General features: G+C 39.0%; 1 protein-coding gene across 2 annotated transcripts in view; it reads left to right on the forward strand.

Annotated features, from left to right (window-relative positions):
• Positions 1–25,980, forward strand: part of asic1b (acid-sensing (proton-gated) ion channel 1b) — a 308,291-nt gene that overhangs the window by 203,237 nt on the left and 79,074 nt on the right. The window contains exon 1 of one of the 2 annotated variants that reach the window (XM_041783359.1): positions 2,313–3,442. The exons of the other annotated variant lie outside the window; for it this stretch is intronic. Within the exon in view, the coding sequence (XP_041639293.1) occupies positions 2,771–3,442 (672 nt within the window). The 5' untranslated portion in view covers positions 2,313–2,770. Of the gene's footprint in view, positions 1–2,312; positions 3,443–25,980 lie in introns of those variants that run through there. 2 annotated transcript variants of the gene reach the window in all.

Below are 25,980 nucleotides of genomic sequence, written 5' to 3' on the forward strand. Positions count from 1 at the left end.
TTTGTAGTGTTCATGCCCTATATCTGGCAAAGTTTAAGGTTCATCTAATGAAACAAATTAGCTCACCTGAAAGTTGTAGTAAGGTTTGATGTTCCATTTTTTTATTGGTAGGCATTTAAGGTCTTTTTTACAGTTTGAAGTTGAGAGATGGAGGATTTTTGTAAATAGAGAGTAACATGGGTAAATTTCAATCTAAGCTCGGTAAGTTAAGGACCCTAAGCCCTTAGGCCAACAGGGCACGTAATTGAAGGTATATTTACATCTGGATTGATTCAAATCCTTCAGGATAATATCCTCTTCAAAGGGTGTTATGATCAAATATGTTTCCTAGTTTTTTTAGGATATGCTTTTTAATTAGAAGCCCAAAGCATTTTTCTGAGTCCACAAAATAACTAAGTTTCATGACTCTTATTTTTAGCTTTTAATCCCTCTCTCCTGCAGTTTTAAAGCAACCTTACCGTGCTTAATTTTGTCGACAAATCTTGTGTTTCAGTCAAAACCTCATGCTAAGAATGAGACAATATGACACTGTTTGATTTTAACGACCAAAGTTACATAAAAATGAAGTTTTCGATGCAAGAAAAAAAGTGTCAGAAGTACTTTTGTCATCACTTTGGCCTTTTGACCCTCTCAAAATGCTGCCTTTCAAGTCTTTTGAAGCTTTGTCTTGGCAGTTTCAGCCCCAAGCAAGGACTCCAAGAGTACATGTGATGCTGCTGCCCCCTAGTGGATGTAAGTATACATGATGAGGCAGAATGGCATGATTTGAAGGCAATGAGTAATGACGTTGGAAGGATAAGGATGAAAAGGCATAAAATAGAAGATAAATGTGGAAGAATTTAGTCAGACAATCATGTTTGGTTTGAATTTATTGCTTTTGTAGAAAATATAGTTGCCATAACAAACACAGATTTATTACAACCCTGTGTGCTTTAATAAATCTATCCTGACAGTGTAATTAAGATATTTCCACACAAAGTACATTAACCTAATCATCTGATGTTATTTAGGGGTTCACTGCACTTCTCTGTGCTGTTCAGTTTCCTCCACAGCAGTTTCACAACTTGGCGTCTTGTGCCAAACCCAGGATGTTTGTGAATATTCATGCTTCCTCTCAGAAGGCTCGGAGAAACTACAGCCGGGGGAGCTCTGTGACCTTCTTGTTAGGTCAGGCTGGATGCCGGGGGCTATCTAGCGATCACTAATACATATTCAAGAACCAGAGGCTATCAGGCGCTGCTGTTAAACAGGCTCCAAGATAGATCCGGATCAAGGCCGTGCCACAACTCTTTTGTTTGTTCTCTTATCATCAGCAGTTTTTTTTTTCCTCCTCGTGATGGATAATCTTCACAGCTGCAGTTAGACACATATTGACCAAGTCTGCTGCCTTTCTCACCCTCTCTCTTGAAAACACGCTAGCGGCTTGTTACAGTTTAAAAGCCTGACACAATGGATCGTTTTCGTGGTAATGTGTTTTCTATTGGCATTACGAGTTTAATGTGGCTTTCCCCTTAGAGGTTGGTATCATTAGCTGCTGGTTTTTATTGTAAAGAGTGCTGTCATCTTCCTCTGAATACGTCTAACGTTTCATTATCTGGCACCATCATGTTTCTGAAAATAATCTCAGCAGTCTAATGGAGGCCGATCGATACAGATGGATCAGTCTCATACGTTTCCTTTTCATATCACAACCAACACCACCTCTGGGAATCTGCATTTATCTCCATATTCAATAATGAGAGGATCCATTTAAGATGTATGTTTTTTCTTCTCTCCACTGCTTGTACATATTTGGTGTCAGTTAATTCACTTTCCAGAGAAGTGCCCGCAGCTATGTGGAGGGTTTGTAATTTGTAAGAGATCTGTTTGTAAAATGAGCCATTAGACTGAAACAATGAGCAAATGGAGGGCCTGAATGAATTCCTTGACTGTGTGGTTGCTCTGTGGCAGCTTATCTCTCGATTAGGCATCACACATGACTTAACACACCCCCTCTTCTACTTAAAAATGCATAATGATTGCAGCTCCTCAGATAAAACCCATGTATTTGAAGATGTTTAAGATTCTGATGTGTTAATCCCCTCAAATTCACTCATCTGTAGTCATTTCAACAACACCTAGGTATTATTTGCATTTGATTACACAACTGTGCTGACATCATTGTGTTTTCGGGGGTGGACTGAGGTCAGGCCGGACGGTAAAATCAGCACAAATAAACAGCCTATTTTTTGCAACTTTGCACACTGGCTGCTCTTCTGTCTCATTTTCTCTCTTCCCCTGCGCCAAGCCTGGGTGTTTTTTCCTGTAAACGGTGAAACTCTGCTCCAGCACGGTGACCTGTAGCCGGGCCCTGTGGGAGTATATCGTGTCTCCTGTGCTCTTCATTGCCTCACCTCCTTTCCCCTCCTCCTCCTACTTCTTGTCTTCTTCTTCTGCTTTCTTTGGAAATTGCTCTAAGGGATGGATCTGCCCCCCAGACACAAGGGCAAACCAAGCCTAGTCAGTTTAACTCAGAGTAGATGTGAATGGTGGGGTATGAAGGTGTGATTTTCAGTGATGCTCTTTGCTACGGATGACTTTGTTTGAGTCTGTATTTTGTTGAATACCATCTCTAAGGGCTAACCTACCTTATGAAAGAATTAAGTTTTAAGTTTTTCTCATTGTTAAAGTTCTTGTGATCTAGAAATCTACCACAACTCTTTCCCTTGGATTCTGGACTCAAGGAAAGGTTTTCTTATTACTTAGTGATTGGGATACTCATCTTGCAACCATGCCTGTCCGGATCATGTGCACCATCTCCTTCTCTTCGGATGACGAGCCCCCTCGAGGATATGGCAAAGATGGCTTTGACGACCACTACAAACGCGTCAAGAAGAGTTATGATGACGGGGGCTCACAGGACTACCTGGATAGGTGTAGTCAAACTGAGGATTTTGATGACGAAGAGGACAACGTCAGTGAGGTGGATAACTTGGCCACTTTCTTCAGCGGTTGCTCCCTCCATGGCGCTAACCATGTCTTTGTAGAGGACAAGAAATTTGGCATTCGCGAAGGTCTTTGGGCAGTGGTCTTCACCTTAGCTTTGTCCGCCTTTTTGTTCCAGGTAGCTGACAGAGTCATTTACTATCTCCAGTATGACCGCATCACCATGCTGGATGAAAAAGTGGCCAACAACATGACCTTCCCGGCTGTCACCATATGCAACTACAACTTTGTTCGGAAGTCTCAGATGAGCTACAGCGACCTGATTTTCATGGGTCCTCTGCTGGGATTTGAAGAAGGGATGGCGCCGGGGTTCCCACTCGCACCAGAGCCGGATCGCCCACCGGGCTCTCGCTTCAGCCTGGATGAGTTCTACAATCGCACTCGCCACCGCATGGAGGACATGCTCCTGGAATGTAACTTCAGAGGCTTAGAGTGTGGACCAGAGAGCTTTAGAGAGGTAAGGTACACCAAGACCCCTTTGAAAGGAATATGCTTCAAATACTCACCAATGTTTGATCTTTTTGGGAACCGGCAGACATTAAATTAGAAATTCAGAGTGCAAGATGGCAATTCATACATCAAGAGCTAGTTCATTTGACAGTGACAGACTTCATCACTTGGACTGATGGGTTGTTGCATATGAGGATCTGCAGTTTAACTGCAGCTTAAGATTTGCAGTTGCTTGTTTTCAATGAGGAATACTTCTTGTGTAAGTCTAATGCCAGAAAAAAAGAGATTATGGAATGGGGAGGAAAAATGTTAAGGCAGAAACTGTCAATTCATTTGATGTTAGTCATGCATGGACTCCAATCACAAGTCATTGCTCTAAATCAAAATGTATTTACAATTCTCTGAATTAGAATTCACCAGTGCATGATGCCACCAGCAGCTATTTCATATTCCTCCAGAAGACATGCTGTTTTTGATAAAATGAAAATATTGACAGAATCATAAATTGTATGTAGGAGATTAGTTGATGTCATCAAGGTGTATCTCCTCTCCAAGGCATAAACTCGGACATCCAATTAAACCTAACATTAAGAATCATACTTTCATGCCTACAGAGCTCTTTACTATTGGCATGGCTGCTCTCAAGGGGTGGGGCTTTCTGCGGCCCAGTCCCACTGGGGGGCCCAAAGAGATAAGATAAATTGTCTATTGGGCTGCAACAACGAATCGATAAAATCGATAAAAATCAATAATTAAAAGTGTTGGCAACAAATTTGTGTATCGATTCGTTGTGTTGCGCAATTATGGCATCACTTGGTGTGGCGCTGAGCTGTTTACATCATGCACAGATGGCTGATAAAGTTTACTTTCGCTTAGTTTAGCTCTTCTCAGATTATATTCTGATGATTACTGAGTAGAACTGAGTAGACGTATCCATCATCAACCATGTCTCATGATGGAGGTGAGACTCTAGTGATCTAAAAATAGCTTGTCATAAAACCTCTGGCGGAACTTAAGTTTCATTTCTGCTATGATACAAGCGTGGGTAAAACCAATAGCGATGGACCGTCAGCCATTCATGTAATCCGTGATATTTGCCTCACTTTGTGTTCTAAATGTCTGCTAAAACAAGAGAGAAAGAAGGAGGAGCACTTGGGTGTGTGTGTGTCTGTTTATGTGTGACACAGGGGAGATAGTTTGTGTGTCCGTCCATGAGTGCGGGTCCGTCTGACAGCAAGCATGAACGAACTAGCGTTAGCTTGTTGAATACGTGAATGACAAATGTTTTTAAGTCATCATTATATCAATAACTTTAAGAGGCTGAGGCTTACCTGTGGCTCCTCTGGGATAAAAAAAAAGGCAAGAGGACGCAAAAAAAAGAAGAATCACAATACAAGAGTCTTTCATTCAAATCATATCCTCAGGCTGTTTTCATTAGTACGGTCTTGAAGTGTTCATGTATGTTTGTAAGGGGGAAGGCAAGGTTAAAAACATAAATTATTTTCATCACTTTCATTTTTTTAAATCATTTTTGGGGTGTTTATTTTGTGGTATGTTACAGTTCTTTAATTTGACAGAACTCATAAAAATGTAGTTTTCAATAGTTTTAAGAATATAGACATTTAATCTCTTAGATTATTTTGACAGCTTTGGAATTTCCATGTTCAATTTTTAGTTAAGTTAAGGGATTTACTGACTCCAGTGTTAAACAGTTAGCTAACTCCAAAGCTAGGCATGGAGACAAATGTTTGCCAGAGGTAGGCGCTAGTGCTACTGATCCAGCATGCGTGGGTTTGTATTATTAAATGAAGTCCAGGGAGGGCCGCTTCTGGGCCATTTCTGTAGGCAAGCCTGGGAATGGGTGGAAAATAACTGAGTCAGAAGAAAGTGTTTTTTAAAGTTCATTGTGTAAATAAAAGTGCTTGATCTAAATGTCTGAGCTGGAATTACAGTTAGCTCTGTTTTTAGATATGATATTGTATGATACACTTTATTGCCCCCTTGGGAAATTTGTCTTGGATTCAAAATGCTGCACATATAGCTGCCACCACAGTAATAAATTAACCGTCAAAACAACACAAGGGTAGCACATACAAATAATGAAGCACATACCAGTGGAAAACCTCAAATCACATGCATTTCACTGGCCCATAATGCACACGATTTGCACAGAAATATTAATATTGATAACAATGAGATAAGGATAAAATATGGCAAGTAATATTTTAAAAAGGTAAAAACAAGAGAAAAATAATACTGGTATGTTTTTGTACAACAAATACAGCCTCAAAAAGCATAATTCAAAACTTTATTCAAAGAGGGCACAAACAAGTTCCCAACCAATTTACATTTTGGGATTGTTGTATTGTACACCAGATGGTAAAAGTTTATACTCAGAGTGGAGAATGTGAGACAAATCAGACAATACTCTCTTTGCTTGCCTGAAAACAGGCTGCTTATTCTTTTCAAATGGGTGAGTTGGGACGGGAGCTTATTCTTCTGGGAGTGGAATGGGATGGGATGTTTTTTTTTTTTTTACTCTGGTTTGGGACTGGGACAGGATGAGACTATTTCTGTGGGAGTGGGATGGCACTGGAATGAATATTCTCTCCCATGTGACCCTTTACTACGGCGCTCACTGCTGTTTTATAACCCTCTGCCAATGTCAGTTTGGATCAAACCCAGTTCAGGTTGATGGGACTTTAAAAAGGAAACAGGCATTACAGAGGATAGGCAAGAGAATTTTCACACGTATTATTTCTGTCTGTGAGTAAACTGCTTCATCTGTACAGTAAAGGACAGACCGGTGTTAGTATAGTGTGATCTTTAAAGCAGTGAGTTTTTGCGTCTTTGTTTGGACATACATGTTTCTTAAATGCTGCGTGTGTGGACAGGATCATTTTTGAATATGGATGAGTAAAAAAACTCCAGTTTTAAAATAATTCGCCTACATGTGGACGAGAACTCCCACGCTGCCACTATTTTTCTCATGTTTGCCCATGAAAACAGATCAGAATTTGTCCAAAAGGTGATTTCCTCTGACCAATAAAACCAGTAAAGAACTCTTACCTTATTCAGCAATTCAAGGCAATGATAAGATTGACACAAAAGATGAGCATCTGTTTCTGACATCGGTTCATGCCACGCTATGTTAAACCCATGAATCAGTGCATCCCTAACTGTGAGCTGATTTAGTCTCTTTACAAACCCAAGTCAACGCTGTAAATAAAAAAGTTTTTGGAAGTCAACATGTCTTCTTCAATGAAACGATTGTTGATTTAAAGAGCAGAGCAGACAAGCAGACATTATGAAACCAACTCTCATTACTTTAAGTGGGATTCTTGGCATAGAGCTGATGTTTTTGAATGAAAACAGCACTGACAGTCTTTCTGCCCCTGCAGGAAAGCAAAGGCCAGACCATTGCCGGACTCAGATTTGCTGGATTTTTGTGTTTTTGATTATGTGTGTGCTGCCCAATGTTCCCTGGAGTGTGCACATCAGACAGCACACAAGTGGAATACTCAACTACCACCAAGTGTTGACAATCTACAGCTATTGGATTATTGATTTGCTTGACCTTTGCACAGTTATGGAATCATACGAGCCGACTGCTAATGGATGTGCTAAAGTTACACAAGCTGCAATTACATCAGTTTGTAAATCCATGTACGAGACACATAATTCTTATTTAGGCTGACTGTTTTACCAGATGCTATTGTTTATGTTCAATTTATTTTCATAATCCTCATCACTGCTGTATTATTTGTGGCAGTTTATGTTGAGGATTCAACGGAAAATGTTTCAGGAAACTAATTAGCAACATTTTTCATAATCAGCTGTTCATTCAAGTCCTTCATCTTGCAGAAAAAAAACAGAAAATCAAAGTTTTTGGGAAGTAATTAGCAACATTTTTTACACTATGCCACTCACTGCAGTTTTTTAGCAAAAAAAAGAAAAAAAACAACTTTTGTAGTTTCTGAATGTCTCTAACCAATGGTTTTCCTCGCTGATATTCAGTACAACTTCTGTGGCTATTTGGCTGTGAACAATCACATCAAAATATTTGTGAGATATGAATCAAAAGAAGTATAACTTTGCTGTGCTAGAAGTGAATTTGAGGTGCCAAATAATCATTGGAATTGATGTTAATACATTACTGAGTCAGTCAAAGAAATATCAATGAAATTGTATTTATTGTTGTCATATTTTAAACTATTAACATGACAGATGAAAGGCAGGAGAAACCAGGCTGACATGACATTCAACATTTAAATCCTTTTTTTAAAGAGGTGATCAACACTGAAAGCTGATCTGACATTATGGGGTTGGGAACTCCACAAATAGAGAGCTGTTTAAGGAAATGGATCAGGCAATGTGAAATGAAGGACTTGGATGAGGACAACTTAGCGGTGTGAGTGTGTGAGGAAGAGCTGTGAGGGTGTTTTATCACACCAGGGTGTATCCCTAAGTGGAGGGCAAACACTTCAAGTCATAGTGTCTTTATTTACTAAGTAGAGTGTGTGTGAGCGGGGGGAAATTAATGATCCTGCAGTGAAATGGAATGACTGCCGCAGTGAAAAATTGGAGAAAGGAAGGAACAAAAGTAGCATTTTTATTGTCTCACAGTAATACAGAGGTTTTTATAGCCCGGAGGGATATCCCTGCACAAATATTCCATCGCTTTGAGGCTCGACATTGACTGTGTTGATAAACGACAGAAAAAAGGAGCAGGATTTTATAGTATCACATCAAGAAAGAGCTCAGTGATGCTTTGACAGCCACTGCACATCTTACTCTACATATTTTCCTCTAGATTTCTTTGTCTTATGCAGCACAAACTGAAAGATGCCCTAGGTTGGCAGGCAGTTTTAGAAACAGAAAAACGTGGGCTAAGCGGCCATTGTCCTTGAGGTGAAATAGGGCCTTCTGTCATTCTTCGTTGATCTGCTTTTTTTTTTTTTTTAAAGACAAAGCTGTGTGACAGCGGTGCAGCCTGCCGTTTTATTAGCGAGGCAGTGACCAGACATTATTCAGTGACAGCTGCTACGCTGCACTTCTAAACTCATTCTTGCCTTTAAAGTGGCTTACTTTCAATTAGATGTGGTGCCCCGTCGATCACATTATCATCTTGAACACCTTGGTGAGGCTGTTTGACATTCTTGCATTTAAATTAGAAGAAAGTGTGTCCCTATTAACATAATTAACTTCTTGTCTATCATTAATAAATACAAAGAAATTAAAGAGTGAGGAGCCAATCATTTTTGGCTACATATGATATTATTTCTCCTCTGCTTTTTGTAATTTTTATAAGCAAGGCAGATGCAACTTATCCTGTAATTTGTAAACATGTGACCGAGTATTCCTACATAAACCCACATTGAAATAGGTTAGAATGTGAGTGAAATGTGTAGCCAGCAGGTATCAAGAGTAGTTATACCTGCAGAGAAGTCAAAGACATGACTAGTACAAGTGACAAGTAATCATTTCTCTGTCAGCTCTGTTAGGATTAATTGAAGCTAATGGCAGTTCAAACTGGTTGTCTGTGTTACAGCCTCCCACTAATATAACCATTGATTGTTCCCTCAGTTCATGCAGCCATTATAAACCAAGGCCTTCTCACTGTTCCAGAGCAGATATAAAAAGTGTTATGTGATGCCTTGGAAATGTTCAAGGACATGTTTGATCACCACATAATTAAAGAAACTATCTCCTGTAAGACTTTAAAAGCTGGTTTATAAAATGCCAGATGGGATGTAAAACTGTGCCTTTCTATGTTTTATATCTTAAGATTAAACTGTCAGTATTGATTTTAAAATGATATCTGATGTCTCTTTCTTTATTATTTGATTGCCTGTTTTTCCTGCAGTTGTTCTTCTGTTTTAATTGTCCTGCAGCGTCTCATTCTCCTGTTTCTCTGCTTTATTGTGAAGCACTTAAAGCTTCTCAATCTGTATCAAACGTGAGGTTTAATTTTTCTTATTGGCATTCTGGGTTATTTTAAAGCCCCTGTGAGGAACTTTGAGGTTGTGTTTAATTTTGGCAGCCCCTTAACATACATAAAAAGTTCTCCAACAAAAAAATTAAGTCTTTTTTCAGCCAACAGTCACATTTTGAATATTTACTGTAGATAATGTTAAAAATAAAACTCTCTGGGCATATTAAATGTCTAGTCTTACACCTATTCCCCAGCAGTGGTTGCAGGATTAAATATGTAGCTGCATGGAAAATAGATTTAGTCTCTGATGATCGGGGCTGCTCGATGGTGCAGGGGTTAGCACTGTTGTCTGGCAACAGGATGGTTCCTGGTTCACTTCCCAAAGTTTGCATGTTCTCCCCATGCGTGGGTTCTCTCCAGGTACTCCAGCTTCCTTCCACCACCAAGAGACATGTTGCTAGGTTAGTTGGTGACTCTAAATTGGCCGTGAGTGTGGACATGCCTGGTTGTCTGTCTCTATGTGTCAGCCCTGTGATTTTACCTCACCTCTCGGCTGGGATAGGCTCCAGCCCCCAACGACCCCAAATGTAGAAAATTAATGGGATGATCTTGTTTGCTTTTTTGGTACATAAAGAGACATCAGAATCAATTTATGTTTTACAACCAATTAGGAACTTTTTAAAGGAGCTTTAAAGCAACACATTTAAGGAAAATGTACATTTGCTGACAAATAAAAGATAGTGAAGCTGGCGTACATTGTTAGAAGCCAAAAAAAAAACCACGTTGACTAACAAGGTATGGTACTATTAATCAGAGTTTGCACAAATATGACTCTGCCTGTTGTTTACATGCACACTGCTCAGCTGTAAAGTATGTACATTTGATGTCACAACCATGTTCAAGGGCCATGACAAACTCAGGAAGTACACAAGTTTATAAATGTGTTTTTTTGTTTTTTTTTTTTCAAAAAAAAAAAAAAAGCAACAAACCAAAGAAAAAAATGTGCATGCGCCAGATGAGATGAGTCTGAGTCAAGTGGAGAGAGAAACCAAGCACCCCCCACCCCCCTTCTCTGGCTCTCCTGAGTGGGTGTGGCTTCAGCTCATTCAACAGACACACCCACACCATCCTAGAGCAGATTTTACTGTCTCATTTTTCATGATTTTAAGCTTAATTTTATATATTTAGAGATGCTTGATTTGAAATGTGGGTTCGTAACACAGTGACTTGTCATACAACAAACCTAAATGCAGATTTATTATCATTTTACAGGGTCTTTAAGACCTGTTGACATGACGTCTGTAGTTACTTACTCAGCTAACTTGAAGATCAACAAGGAAAGAGACTTGCATTCAGTGGACTTGTGTATTTATTTGTACTTAAACCTGAGACATAACTTGGGTTTTATCAGGGGTCATGACTTAGTTTAAACTGGGGAACCCTCCTCAGTCCCACTCCCAGGGATCGTTAAAGGATATAATGTTGTTCACACTCACTTATAGGCCTTACTTGCCTAATATAAACACAAAAGAACACAACAGCCTAGAAACTGACATTATTATATTTATTCATTTCATATAAGGAATTACACTTTACTCTAAATTTATATAGCTTATCTGAGGCCACCTATAAAAATTACACACCTCTAAAGAGGAGCAGATCATGCTGTCTAGTCATGTGTAAAACTTAGGTTTTAAGATTTCTTTACACATTGCTTTCATTGTAGCACAACTCATCTAATGACTATGGTTTTATTTTAAATAGAACACATTTTAGGCATAGATTTTACAATCATGGATAAAATGTCCTCCTGAGACCTAAAATTTTGTTTGGAATTGATTTTTGTTTGTTTTTTTATTTCATTTTTAGTTTCTTTCACTTGTTTGGGATAAGTAGGACCTGATTAAAATCAAACCAAAGCTCTGTCTTTGAACAGGAAGTAGTTTTCATCCAAAAATGATGTCTGCATTTGAGGGCAATAGACCTATTTTACTGCACAATACAAAACAAAATCATTTCTTTACTTGTAAGAAGTCACTTTGGCAAAGAATATGTTTTTCCCCACAACCATCAATTATTAGAGATTTTCAAAACACAATAAAGCTCCTCAAATTTAGACATCAGACATTGCAAAAAAAAATTCTGTACCAATTAGGAGACATCTTTTTCAAAAATCACTTCTAAGAAATCCTTAAACATTTCCTTAATGTTTCAGTAAAACATTTTAAATAGCCTCAAGATTTCAATTTTAAAAAAACCTGAATATTCTTGAAAGTTTTTAAGCAAAATTTGAAAGCAAATTCCACCTGAAATTTCAAATATACCTCCTAAAAATCTATAAACAAATTTCCTCCAATTGCATGGGGAACTATTTAAGAGTTCCAGAAAAATAAACCCAAAAATCCGAACAATTTTCCTAAAATTTCTATTAAAATTAGTAGAATTTTTTTAATCAAATCTTCCCTAAATATTACAAATAAATTCCCGTGAAAGTTTCCCAAAAAATTCAGAGCAACCTACATGAGGAAATACGTTTTTCATACGACTGCTGTTTATTTTAATGATCAAAGAAGCTCTTTCAATGCTCTGAAATCAAGCTATGCTACTCAGACTCCCAGCTTCATCATATCTGTGTGCAGAGTGTACTCATTATACAGAATAGTTGGCACAGCTCTGATTTCAGGGGAGCATTTGCCAGCTTATCATATTTACAATTAGAATATTGTTGATTTACACCAATTACATAACAGTTTTTACTTGGAGTTGCAAGTCGGCATCCTGGGAAATTGTGAACTAAACTAGACTCCTACGAGAAAAGCTGTAGGGAAATGATGGTGCTATATTGATGCTGGTAATACAGAATAAAGAGAGAACAGAATTATCACTAATAATTTATCCATTCCCTATGGTGTTCAGCGTCAGCTTGGTGATATCTATAGTGCTGGCTACCTTACTTAACTGCATACATTTAGCATTTGTGTTCTGAGCAGTAAATCAATGAAGTGTATTTATTTTGTGTAATGTGGTTGTTGGCAGCACAGTCGGTCCCAGAGCGGAGAACACTGATGTCCTGCTGGTGTGTGTTTATTATATCTGCTAAAGAGCCACTAATGGCCCCGCAGACTCTATTGTTGGAGTACTGAGGAGCAGCAGGGAGGGGAGGTGAGCTGATTGATTGCTTTCTGTCTCTTTCTCAATCTCTGTGGCTTTCTGTCCATCCCTGCTCCCTCTCTATCCACCGTCTCTGGCTTGTTTATGTGCATGTGAAAGTTTGTGTCTGTCTGTGTGCATGCTGCCATGATCTCTGGCTAAGGCTGTGGGTCAATAGTGAATCTCTGCTACAGCCCTGCAGTTAGATGGTTCAGGTTGCAGCGATTGTGTCCCAGAGCAGAATGTGAGCTCCCCTCAGTGTGGTGATCCAAACCCCTGCTTCCTGCTCCCTCCCCAGCCCATTAGCTACTTCTTCCCTTTCTCCAGAGCTTAGCATTGTCAACAGAATCAGCCGGTGGCTCCAGTTACGCCCTTCTCCTGTGTCCTTAAGAGCATCGGTCTATATTCACCGGGCTTGGACAGTGAGACACACAGACAGAGAGAAACAAGAGAGAAAAATGAAATGCCATCAGTAGCCTCGCCATCTGGCTCTGAGCTGTAAATACTTGTTATGGTTCAGTACTTATTCAAAGCAGCCATTGGGAAGAGATTGTATCAGGGAAAGTGTAATGTAATTATCTTCAAGCATATGCCATGATAGATTAGATGTTAGCAAATTACCCTTAAAAAAAGAGCACGGTAGATCACAATATGTGCTCACCAAGAAAGCGAAGACTGAGTGATTAAGGCTGCCGACTTGGAGCTGAACTCAATTAGTTCCTGTCACTTCATACAGCAACAGTTCCTCTACACCTTTTGCAATTAGGCTAATTAAACTGTCACATCTTCAAATGGAAATTGATTTTGTTTCCCTTTGTTTGTAATGTGTAGTCATTTTGTGATTTATGCTGTTTTCCATCACCCAAGCCTGCTGCGGAGCTTGATCTATGTTTGATTACTGCTTTTTCATTAGTTGAAGTTCAGAGCCATCAGGCAAAAGAAATGCAAAAATACAGAGGGGTTGTCAGAGGGGTTGTGATGTTTCAATACCATATTAAAACCACCCAGTGAGTTTTATGTTCAGTACCGTAGCTTGCATGACACTGCAGATCTTTAATCATATTTTCTACCAAAAAGCTGCTGCCGGGCAGAGCTAGAAAGCTCTGTCTAGTCCATGGAGGGGGCAGCTGAATCACTTATTGGAGGATATGCTTTATTTCATAATTACAATTACTTTTATTTTTAAAAAAAGGAACAAATCTTTAGCTCTCATGCAAATGTATATACAGTAGTATTGCGTTATTTAAACATCTCACACAGAGACCAAAGTATGGCCCAATGAATATAATAGTTAACTTTATTTTAGTGTATTTTTCTTACCTATCTTGTTTTTTATATAGATATTAATAAAAGATGTTTACAGCAACACTCAAAGCCAATTATATCTTTTCTTTATACCAAAAACAATATACCAGTTATCAAAGATAATTATATAAATGTTTTGGTTTTTCATATTCTAATGGAAAATTCAACCATTTTTTTCCTTATTTTTACAATTTCTTAAGATTTTCAATTAACTTGAAGGCCACTCTGAGTGAGGGGGAGGGCTGCATGTGGCCTGCGCTGTTTACAGGTAACATTCTGACTCCAAAATATTGACATGTTTTTGCCATTAAGATGGTGTGCAGGAGTTTGCTTGCAATTTATGAAAATTCAAAACAATAAATGACTCAATATTGGAAGCTATGACCTATTTTTGAGGCTGTTGTATTGAAACAAATATTTATTTAATCTGATTGATTTGCATTAGTTTCTAGGGATGTAAAAGTACATCACAGTGCCTCAAAAACCTAAACAAATATGGACGTCTCAGATCAATTTGACATAATTGTTACAATATTTATTTAAGCAGCACAAGCTGCTGTCTTCCTCTTGCTTCTCTTTCCTGACATTGTCAGCTGAAGATGAGGAATCCAGACATGGCAGAGGCAAGTGAAGACTGGAGTGAAGAAGAGGAAAAGACAAATACAGTTCATCTATAGGAAGATCACAATATTACAACAATGATAAATAACTATGTATTACAAGAATGTAGAACAATGTTAATGGATGGGATATTTTACTTTTCTTTGTTGGAATTGAAAAAGTAGAATCATTATTATCCATGAATTCACTTTTCTTACAATGATAGAATAGTATTGTTGAAAAGGCATTGTATGAAGTACTTGTCAGTAGTATGTATTTTAACTGCAGGAGCTGCTGGTCAGCTTGACCCCTCTAAGGAGAGACCTGTTGAAGTGCAGACACTGAAGGAAGGCTATAAGGCTCTGCAGTCAGGGTCACGTGCTCCACATAATTCAACTTTACAAAGGGTGCTTTCTATAAGAGACCCAAGGCTGAATTTGAGAGCGCTTGATCTGAAAGTCTGGTTCTGTTTGGTCAGTATGAATGCATGCACACCCAAAGTCTGCTTGAAGGTCTTAAGGATGATTCATGTGGACTCAGGCATGGGATGCAGTATGTTTGGATGTGATAACACCTCAGTTCTGGACTCCTTGGTGAGTAGAGTTCCGTGGCTTGTCATATCCATGATCATTTTTAAATCAACTACTGCACCCTGTATTGGATTGTGTTCATACTAGGGCTGTCAAACATCTTTTTAATCAGGATTAATCTCAGAATTTCTGCTGCTAATTTCAATTGATTTTGTTCTTTTAATCATATTTGAAAGTTCCACTGTTGCACACATGCTAACATGTCAGTTTGTATCTTACACTGTCTTAAACTAAGTGTAATTGACCTCCTGTTTGATGTAGAACTGCAACTGGTAGGTTGAAGACTTTGAACTTAACTACCCAAAAAGGAACTTGTCATGGATTGAAAATGGAATGGCAAAAAGGTAACTGTTTGATAACACAAGGTGCAGACGACTTTTGATTTCTCCACAGAGCTGTCTGAGTTTTATTAAATGGAATGAGACATTTAGGAGCAGTGGTTGTCTTATTTTACGTGACTGCATGGAGAGGCTGGTGTGGCTAACCAAAGTCTGCTTAAAAGGGATGATAAAGAATGAGAATAATCCCAATTTCAGGAAATGAATACACTAAATATGAATCTTAGTTAGTTGTGGTTAAATTGATCAGTCTTGACTGTCCTAGTACATACACACAAACAGTTATGCCTTGTGTGAAAATGCCCAAACCAACAAAAAAAAGAGTCCATTCACAACTTACTGAAAAATCTAATGGTACTTTACTTTTCAGCTGTCAGTCCACTTTGTTTAAGTACTTGTCAGGATCTCTACATATAGCAACTTGCTCCTGAAAGGGGCCATGCTGATAGTCATCTCCTGTGGCCTCTCCAGCTTCAAATATAACAATCTGTACAATGCAGTATAAATTCAAAATAATGCCCAGGAAATAGTGATAAAATCATAGCAGGAACTCAGTATCATGCTTTGTGTAGTATTGTGAGTTGAGTATACCATTACATCCCTGTTAGGATGACAGCTAAATTTAAAATTCTGGTATGATAATCATGCAACACAGACAAAGTGGCAAAGTGTGTGCAGTTTACTGAAAAACAAACACTGCTTGATGCGTGTTTCTCTTCCCCCTGCTATGCCCGACAATATGTATGCAAATTCTTTCAAAGTAATGGATTTCAAATTTCAGGTTATGGAGTGTGATTACATATAGGCCTGTTCAGAAAGTGGTCATTATGGACTCTGGGGCTGAAAAACATGCCTGCGATGGTAAAGTGCCTCCACCTCCCGGAGAGGTGACAGCACAGAGTGGTTAAATATTTATGTTCACGCTGAAAATCTGATTGCTGTCTTTGAATTCCTTTCATCTTCTCGGCCATTATTGGCTGGGTTTTGAGGATAAGTTCAAAGGTGACCTCTTTCTCTGCATAGCTGCAGATAATAGCAATTAAATTATCTTTGGCAGAGCTAAAAAGTGGGTTTTGATGTGATTTAAAATTCATTTACATTGGATTTCATTATATCTAATGCATTACAGGGAAGCTTTTTTCCTCTAATCTGCATTAAACACAGTGTGATGATCTAATTAGTGAAATTGGTGCCTCTGATACTAATCTACTTTGTTTTCAAGGCTTTCCAGCAATTCTTTGGCTTGCAAGCATGTTTGATTCTACCCATATCAAAGAGTGATCACAAGGGGGCAGTGTTTTACAATTTCTAACAACCTTAACCAGCTTTCATGGGGCTCCTGGCACTGCGATGCAGCATGCCGTTCCTTTCTGTCCTCTGTTTTTGATAACACACTTAATCCCATCTGTAAAGCACCCTTTGGTTCTCACTACACAGAACAGCATCAGACCCTTTGAGCTGCGGTGACCAGTATCCAGTTCAAGCCTCATGTAGAAGCCGAGCGGCTGCCAGTGGGGAAAACAGTGGTTGAAAGGGCTGTTTTCCTGAGGGATTAGGGTCTATTTGTGTGTTGTGGGGATTAAAGAATAAATATTACAAATCAAACATGGAGCTAAGGTTCCCTTGCTGTGGACGGTGCTGGCTGAAATCCATTCCTCACTCATTTTTGCATTTTCTTTCCTCATTCTCTCTCTCCAGCTTTCTTTCAGTTTATGAACAATTTTTGTAACAACACTATCATGCTCTGTGTCCTTTCTCAATCCATTTGACTTATCCGTGTTTAAAATTAATAAAATATCTCATCAGTCTTCCTCTGACAAGAGCAGCAGCAGCATGCACGCCCTGTTAAGATAGAGTCTGACAGCTTTAAAGACCCTTGGCCACTTCATACTGCACAGATCCATTGCTACCTGTCTCCGATATCGGCCAATACTTCATAACCCAAATGCTAATGAATCATTAAAGTATCATAAATGAAAGGGTGGAACTTTCGCTCCAACTCTCAGACGAAGATAAATGGAGCCTAATGATGTGAAAATGAGGGATACCGCAGTCTGGTTGGAGCAATTATGTATGAATAAGACATATGACAAGTGTCCTATACTGTACAAGGCCAATAGCCACTTGCTAGCAGCTAATTAGGCTGATGAGAGGGTCTTAATGGCTGTTCCCCCATATTTGACACCCGAGCTAAAATAAATGGTTTGGCTTGAAATGACAGAAGAGGAGCTGTTAGAAGAAAGGTGGTGCCCTTTGAGGAGAGGTGGTCTTGCTATTTTTATGACTCCCTCTGTGGGGATGTGTGTTGTTCTTCCAGAAACTCTTCCACTGTGTGCTTACATGCTTCTCCTCTGTGTGCTCATGCATGGTTGGAATATGCAGAGTTGTACCACCCTCTTTATTACTAGATCAATTACATATTACTGACCATGCAGAGTGGGAAAAAAATCAATTCAGTTGTAGATAAGTGCATGGAATCACACAGGGTTAAATATTTTGAAGTGGCGTGTGCATAGTGGGCTAAAGATGCCTAAAGGGTGTTGTGTGTTCCTAGCTGAACTTGTGTTTTTTGCCTCTCCTCTCCAGAGTTTCATAGCTGACTGCATCTATCATGGTCAGCAGGACTCTGTTACAAAGTGTGGAGCTTTATGTAATGGAGTGTAGAGGCAGCACTGTACCTAACACTGAATGCTTCAAAAATACTTGAATTGGTAACCAGCAAGTCTTTTCTCCTCAGCTTAAGAACTGCATGAAGTGAGGTTGAGTTGCAACTTGTTAACTTGAGCCTAAACATAATTCAATTCAATTGTTTCATTGATCCGAATAAAGCAAGAGAGAGAGAGCGAGAGAGGGATTGAAAACAACACAAGATAGATAACAGCAAGACTGAAAATAAGGGGTGGCAGTGGCGGTGGCAGTTCACAAAGTGGGCCCATTTTCTGGTCTGGCCTGTGGCTTCTGTCTTGCATGTCATTCCCCTCACTCATAAAGCAAAGTCATTAGAAATTATTTTGATATTATGTTTTTATATTCTACATGAACGTGAAAGTGTTTAATGGCAGGAAAAACAATTCAAATACAGCTCTCAGTCACTGACTTTTGTGCTGTTAAAGTGAAACATCCCCTAAAAGAACAGGGTTTTTAATAAATAAATTATTTTGTTTGGTTGGCATTTATAATTTTAGAAAATAGCTTTGAGAAAAATCAGGAATATCCAAAAACCAAGCTTGACGTCATTTAATGTCATGCAGCCCAAAGATATTAATTTTACTGTCTTAGGAATAATGGTCTGCACTCATTGCCATTTTGTGATAGCAGCACCCACGTTCAATTTAAAAACCAATGAGGCATTTTCAGCCCTTAGTGTCCTGATTCTAAAACTACCTTTGTGCCCACTGTTTTCATCACTGTGCTCACAGTGCTCTCTGTTGAAAACAGTTCAGCTTTTTGAATACTGTCATGTTCGTCAATTTCACTTCATCCTCCCTCTCCCTCTCTAACCAATCAAAATCAACCGGGGTGTGGCTTAAGTTACTGTCAACAATAAAGGTGGGCAGAAAGTGATTGGCCTTTTAAGAGTACACTCCAGGTACGTGCTGCTGCTGCTGCTGTTGCTAATGCTAGGACTTCAAGAGATTCTTTGACATTGTTTTTGTGTTTTCTTTGAGATGTTTCCTTGATTAAAGGAAAAAAATAAAGTCCCTGTAAAATGAAATCCAAACTTTGTGTCTTAACACACTAGCTATGTTGGGATAAGGCTGCTGTAAACATGTAAAAACACAGATCTACGTGTGACTGAGTTTTGGATTTAGCCCGTTTGAAGGCTGTTCACCTCTTTCCTGGCTTGGTTTAATCTGGGCAGGGCAAAAATCAGAGCCCATGACATTACCAGTCTTGATGGGGAATTACCCCACCCCCCTAATGCTGTATGATATATGATATAAAATCACCAAACAGTTCTAGCTGATGCCACTGCAAGTTAATGATTGCGTCACACATAGCGTAACCTACAGCATGCGCTGCCGAACCAAAACGACAATGAAACACAAACGCTGTGTGTATAATCGTAAGTCATGGCTTTACAGTTGATTCGTTGAAAACAAAACCACAGGAGCCTTTTAACTTATTCACCATGATGCTGTTCTTGTCCTTTTCATTCAGATTCCACGGTACGATGTTGTCTTCTCTGCCTTCTAGCTTGCTCAATAATCTAGTGACGTGGGTATAATGACACAGATGTGTTTACCCTCTGCTGGCACGCTGCTACATGCCAACATGTCAACAAGAAGGACACAGATAGTGCAGATGCTTAGTGGAACTTCTTTTTTTCTTTCTCTCTTTTGTGACCACAGAGAAGTCAGGAAGTTGGGGATTTTTCTTCCAGTAATAGATTACTTTTATGAATATGGTAACTGATAGCAGATTACTGGAATTGTAAAACTAATATGTTAATTTACTTTTTACAAGGGCGTGCAGATGGCCTGGCGGTCTACAGCGCTTCCCATGTGCGCAGGTGCCCTGGGTTCAAATCTGGCTTGAGGCCCTTTACCGCATGTCTCTCCCCACTCTCTCCTGTTTTCAGCTCTATTCTCTGTCATCCTCCTATTGAATAAAGGCACAATAAGCCCAAAAATAAATCTAAAAAGTTACTTTTATGACAAAAAGTAATCTGAGTACTCAAACGTATTACTTTGTAATACTTGCCCCTCAGCACTGGTTATTGTTTTAATTGGCAGCCCTCTGGTGGCAGAATTGTATATATTGTGCATTCAAGTAAATAAAGATTTACATGAAAAGTATGTCAAATTCAGAGTGAAACTATTTTATTAAGTCACCAATAGGAGAAAATTTTCCAGGTGTAATGAACTGACTAGCTGGCTGTTTGGCTGGTGGTGCTTATGGAAAGCCCTGACAAGATGTGTCACAAAAGTCTTATTTTTTCAACCCTTTTATTTTTACGTTTCATTATTTTTCCCGTTATAGTATTGATATTTTAATAAAACCTACCAGGGGGCTGCAGATGAAAATTAGCACCACGCTAATTCTAGTACAAAACATCAGTTGGTAACAATGATGTTAAAAATGTCATGTAATCTGTGCCATTTTATTTCATTAAATGGTGGACAAGTAAAAAGCAGGCTTGATCCCCTCTACCAATGGTTGGCATCATCTTCCTTCTCTCATTGAAACTCTGAACTGCTCAGTCACTGTTAGACAGTTTGATAAGAGCATCAGCAAACTTCAAAAAGTAAATGAGCCCAAAATTATAAATAGGCTGGCCCTGAGCTGATGTTAGTGGAAGCTCTATTGATTATTGATTGATTGTTGTTTCATCCCAGACTCTGTGAGTCAATCTCAGTGGGGCTGCTGCTGCTGCTGCTGCTGCTGCTGCTGCTGCTGCTGCTTCTGCTGCTGCCTTTGGGCAATAGCAGAGGAGGAGCTGATTACATTATTCAGTACTGCAACCTAATAAGCAAAACTGATGCAAATCTTTACATCAATGATGTGTCTAAGGAGCATATGATAAAAGCATTAGAGGAGTTTGATTTAAATGACAACCTCTGCACACAGATTTAGATCAGGACTCCTCTGTTAAAGCTGCAGCAGTTAAAAGGAATATATAAAATCAAACATTATGCCAGCAATTACCACTCCTTACTCTCTGGTTTGGACAAACATATGGAAGACTAAGACTTATGGAAGACTAAAGCCATCAGACTGCTTTCGTTTAATGTACCTCCAAAAGGATTATAATGCTGCAGCCAAATATGAAATCAAAATGGAAGATTCATTTCAGAGCAAACCACCATGCGGCTGCTTTTGAACTGCCAGTTTTATCCTCTCTGCCAGTCTGATCCTCCTCTATATATGAGTGTGTGTGTGGTCTTTAGTGAGTGTGAGAGTGTGTGACTGTTTGCATGCATGTCAGTTTTCCTGGGTAGTTGTCAGCCAGTTGGACTACCATCGACCTTCCTTCGTTAGTCCTGCCTTCCCAGCATGTCTGACAGCCCCCTGACATAAGGTGTAACAGACACATGCACTCGCACACGCTCACATCTTGCCAACGCTTTAACAAGCTGCCAGTTTTATTCGGTGCAAAACAAGTTTCTGGACAAGAAGAACAAACATAAAAGTTTGACATGTATACATTCTGGTGAAGAAGCCTGAATAAACACGCTACATCTGGGCAAGAAATCGAAGAAGTAAGCAGGATGCTGTGGTTTAAAGCGGCTGATTGGGCTGTGATTGTAAGCTGTTCTTGTGCTTGGACTGATATTAACCAGACGTGACAGGATATCTGCTGAGGATCTCCTGGCTGAGAACTTCATGTATTTATGCTGAATAAGAAATCAAAGTGAAGTCAGTGTAATATTTTGAAAGAGCAAGACTCCATGATATAACATGTCCCTTGAGTAAGTGGAGGGCGCTGCTGGAGGCATTTCTTTCTGTTTTAAAGAAACCACATTGATGATATATGCATATATATATATTTCTGCAGAAAGAGAGAGAAACTTGGTCCTTTTGGTTTGAATGTGCCAGCAAAGTTTGTATCTAATTGATGTTATTTCTAGCATATATATACACGAGTGGCAAAGAATTCTCTACATTTTCTTATATTTATTATATTTATTCTGAAATGTGATTTAAGTCAGTTTATGAATGATTCTTTAATTCAAAGTCTGTATGAATAACACTGCAAAATATAGTTTTGTCATTTTTCTTTCTTTAAAAGCAGATAGCATCCTCTGCTTGTATAAATGTTGTATGACAATATATTTTTGTCCCATCAATTTAAATATTTATGCCTCTATGCCAGTGATAGTAGAGGCTGAAGGCATTGTGTTTTTGTGTTGTCTGTCCATGCTTGTGGATGTGATCTCTGAAGACTGCTGTGATGGATTTTTTTTTTTTTACCAAACCTGGCATAAATTTTCACCCTGACTCAAGAATGAACTGATGAGGTTTTGAAGGTCATATGTCAGTAGCTAAGCTCCTCTGACCTCATGTTCATCCCTTGCTTTTCAAGCCTTTATTGTGAACACAATATCTTTAGTTTGCTTTAAGGAATTTCCATCAAACTTTGCTGAAAGAAACTTTCTTAATCAAGGATGAACTGAGTGGGTTTTGCTCATAGACTGTCAAAAGAATTGGACAAGGCCTCTGTGACGTCAGCTGTCTGCTTACAATAGGCGGACTCAACCAGCTTTGGAAGCCAATCTGCAGCAGCTTCTATATCGAAATCGCTGCCTCAACCGAACTTTGGATCAACCTAACATTCCGCCCACTAACTCAACTTCCTGTCAGCTAGCTAGCTGGCATTCTGGTTGACAGAAAGGCAGCGTCTGTCTGTCAAGCTGTCAATCAAATGGGACGCGCACAAAGTCAAGGTCATTGGGTCTCATGTTCATCCCTTGCTCCTGAACCTGATATCTCATGTATGCCTTTAAGATTTTTTTCTCAAGATTTTTACAACTTCCCACCATGGCTCAAAGATGAACTGTTAACATTTTGGAAGTCAGAGATCAAGATAATTGTGCCTCATGTCATTCCTTGCTATCCAAGCCTTTCTGATAAACACAATATTTTTAGAATACTGTAAGAGATTTTCATGAAACTGCACGAATGTTCAATACAAATCAAGGATGACTTAGTTAAAGTTAGGAGGTTGTGAGTAAAAGATTAAGAGATTAAGAGATTTTCAATGTTTTCTTAACATTTCTCAACCTATTAGAGGCATTTAGTCCTTGTTAAGTTTTGTCTCAATTTTAAATCTTATTGCAAGACTTTACATTTTTAGGTAACACGTGGTCATGTTTAAATAGACTGTCATACCCCCAAAATCTCAAACACAACTACGACATTTTCAGTGTGACATTTTCATAACATACTCCTGCTTTGATGAGCAAATAAATAAATAATTTTTAGAACTTTCTTTAATGCCCTCAATTTTTAGTCATCATCATCTTTACTTAGACCAGTGAGGAACTCTCTTTCTGTGTCAGTTTTGGTGCCCTCTAAAAAATACCTGTTACCTTTTCACTGATTTTGTCCTGTTAACATGTAAGTAGATTTTTAGCCAATTCAAACCCTGCTTAATTGAAACAGTTAAATGTACAGTTTCACTTGCGGTGAAAAACTGCTGTAGAAAAAGTAAAAAGAGGCTGTAACAGTGGTGTGCAGTTGATCTTTGTTGACGCCTTTTTATATATTGATAAGTTAGTAATAATTTATCTTCTTTTTGATGGCCTCTTGTTTTTTAAGGTCATAAAGAGGCATCTCTTATAAGTTTTAGTTTGTTTCATAACTAGTTTAAAACTTCTCACATCAACTTTAACTCATCTCAAAACACATTGTGGGAGAATCATGATTTACAGTGGTGCTCAGGCAATCAATAGAGAAGGTCAGCATTACAGTGGAGAATAAAATGCTTTTTTTAAGTGTGTGATGAAACAAAAGTGATAATGTGAACATTTTAATAACAGTTGAGAATAGAAGTAAAGCAAAATATGTTCATGGTCACTTAATAAAAGTTTGCTTTTCTTTTAACCAAAAAGTCAGCTTTAAGTTTTAGTATCTTAAAAACACCAACTGTTGCAACTCGTACATATCCTCAGTTATAAACAAAGGGTCATAGGGTATGAAAACAGAGTTACAGTGTCAAAGGTGTTTCAGGTCTTAGTTCATTGGACACCCTGGCCTGGTTGACCCAGACGGGGGAGGATCAGTCCTTGGCTTGTGTGTAGCCTTGATGTGCCCTGGTTTCCCCCTGAAGCTTTTTCTGTTGCTTCTAAGATGTCCTCTACTGCAACCCTCTGATGCCAAGAAACTAAATGAAAGATTGAGAGACTGGCATGCAAAGTCCCTGCAGCCTGTTTCAATGGGCTCACAGCAGGGCTTATCTATTGGTTCCACAGTTCTCAACCAGATCCAGTTATTTTGCCCTCTTGCACTCTAATTTTAGTAAAAATAATGCTATATGCTGAGAGTTTTTGTGCAAATATTTCAATCAGGCAAAACATGAACAAATTGAAGATGAACATTTATCTTGCATGCATGTGATACTGAATTGTTTCCAGCAATTGATGCTTGAACTCTATAAACGCCAAGAAGGTCTAGGTTGATCGAAGGGCGTCTGCCCTGAGCAGCAGCAAAACCTGTCCACCAGGGAGTCCAGACACTAGTGATAAATGTATTGGCTGATGATTTCATCTAAGGCTGGAGAGAGGCCTGAAAATCAAGGCCAGAGATGTGTTCAGAGGGGGGCTGATCATGCTGGGAAGACTGGTGTAGACAGGAAGATGGCACTTTATCAGTGTTGGGGAGGTGGAGGGTCACATGCAACAATGACATGAATGAGCTACAGAAGGAGACAGCCATACTTAAAGGGATACTCCAACATTTTGGCAAATTTGCCCATTGCCATAATTCCTATAGTCTTAGTAATAGGTTTGTTTCCTTTAGTTGCACTTGCACATTCACCACGCTATGAAATAATCATGGAACATTACGAGACGGAGTTATTTTAAAGTTAAATGCAAAGCCAGAACTACACTTCAGACATGGCTGCTGCACTGTGTCACTCCGCCCAGTGGTTCACTCAAGAAATAGTTCCCAGTATTTGCTTCATGTTGGTAATGTTACCTAATCATACATTATTATTTCATAGCCTGGTGAATGTGCAGGTCCCATCTTGTCGAGGAGAGCATTTTGGAGTTGTTGGATTGTGTATTTGATGAGTTTGATGAGGGAAAGCCAAAAAATACCGTCTGCTTCCATAGCGTTAGCTGTGCAGCTGGTATATCGATCCCCCCAGATCTAAAAACAGGTTGCACCAACAACTAAAGGAAACAAACCCATTACTAAGACTAAAGGAATTATGGCAATGGGCAAATTTGCCAAAATGTTGAAGTATCCCTTTAGAAAGGACAGTAGCAATATGAAAGGCAAACAATGATGGAATAGAGCAGTGCTACTGGCTGTGACAAGGTGATGCAAACAGCTGATGAATACATGAAAACTAGTGAGCATGCGTGGAGGGATGCATGCAGTTTAGTGTGAGAATGGGCATTATATTAGCATACAGAATCTTGGCCTCATTTATATCTCAATGCATTCACTTCAGATTTATTGCCAGGACTTTTTAGCTTTCTCAAATTCCTGCAAGTTGCTAATACATGTTTACAAGCATCTCTAAACTGCTTTTGGCAAGTTGTATCTCATGTTTGAATCCATACCCCAACACAAATCTGCATTTTTTTTTCCAGACCTTTTTTTGCCATTTTATGTGCATTGGACACAACCCAACCACTAGGCCCCAGATCTCTTGTACTTTTTATTTCAAGAGGGGTTTACTTCTTGGAGCTTTTCTTTTTCCTTATCTTTTTTTTAGTATCTTATCTCTCTGCAGAGTCCTGAACAGGTTTTGGTATAGGTCTCTAGCGTGTCAAGCTGTCAGTGACAACACTTGACAACACTCCTGTGACTTCAGGAAGCTGTGTACAGTCACTGCACCTGCTCATGTTTGCCAAGAAAAGAGCTTCAGCAAAGTACGCCGCCAAAAAAACATCTTGACTTTGGCTCCATGTTTAGGGAGGAGACATGACATTGATTTTTCTCTACACGTCTC

Source organism: Cheilinus undulatus, linkage group 3 (assembly GCF_018320785.1).
Source record: "Cheilinus undulatus linkage group 3, ASM1832078v1, whole genome shotgun sequence".
Classification (NCBI taxonomy): Eukaryota; Metazoa; Chordata; class Actinopteri; order Labriformes; family Labridae; genus Cheilinus; species Cheilinus undulatus.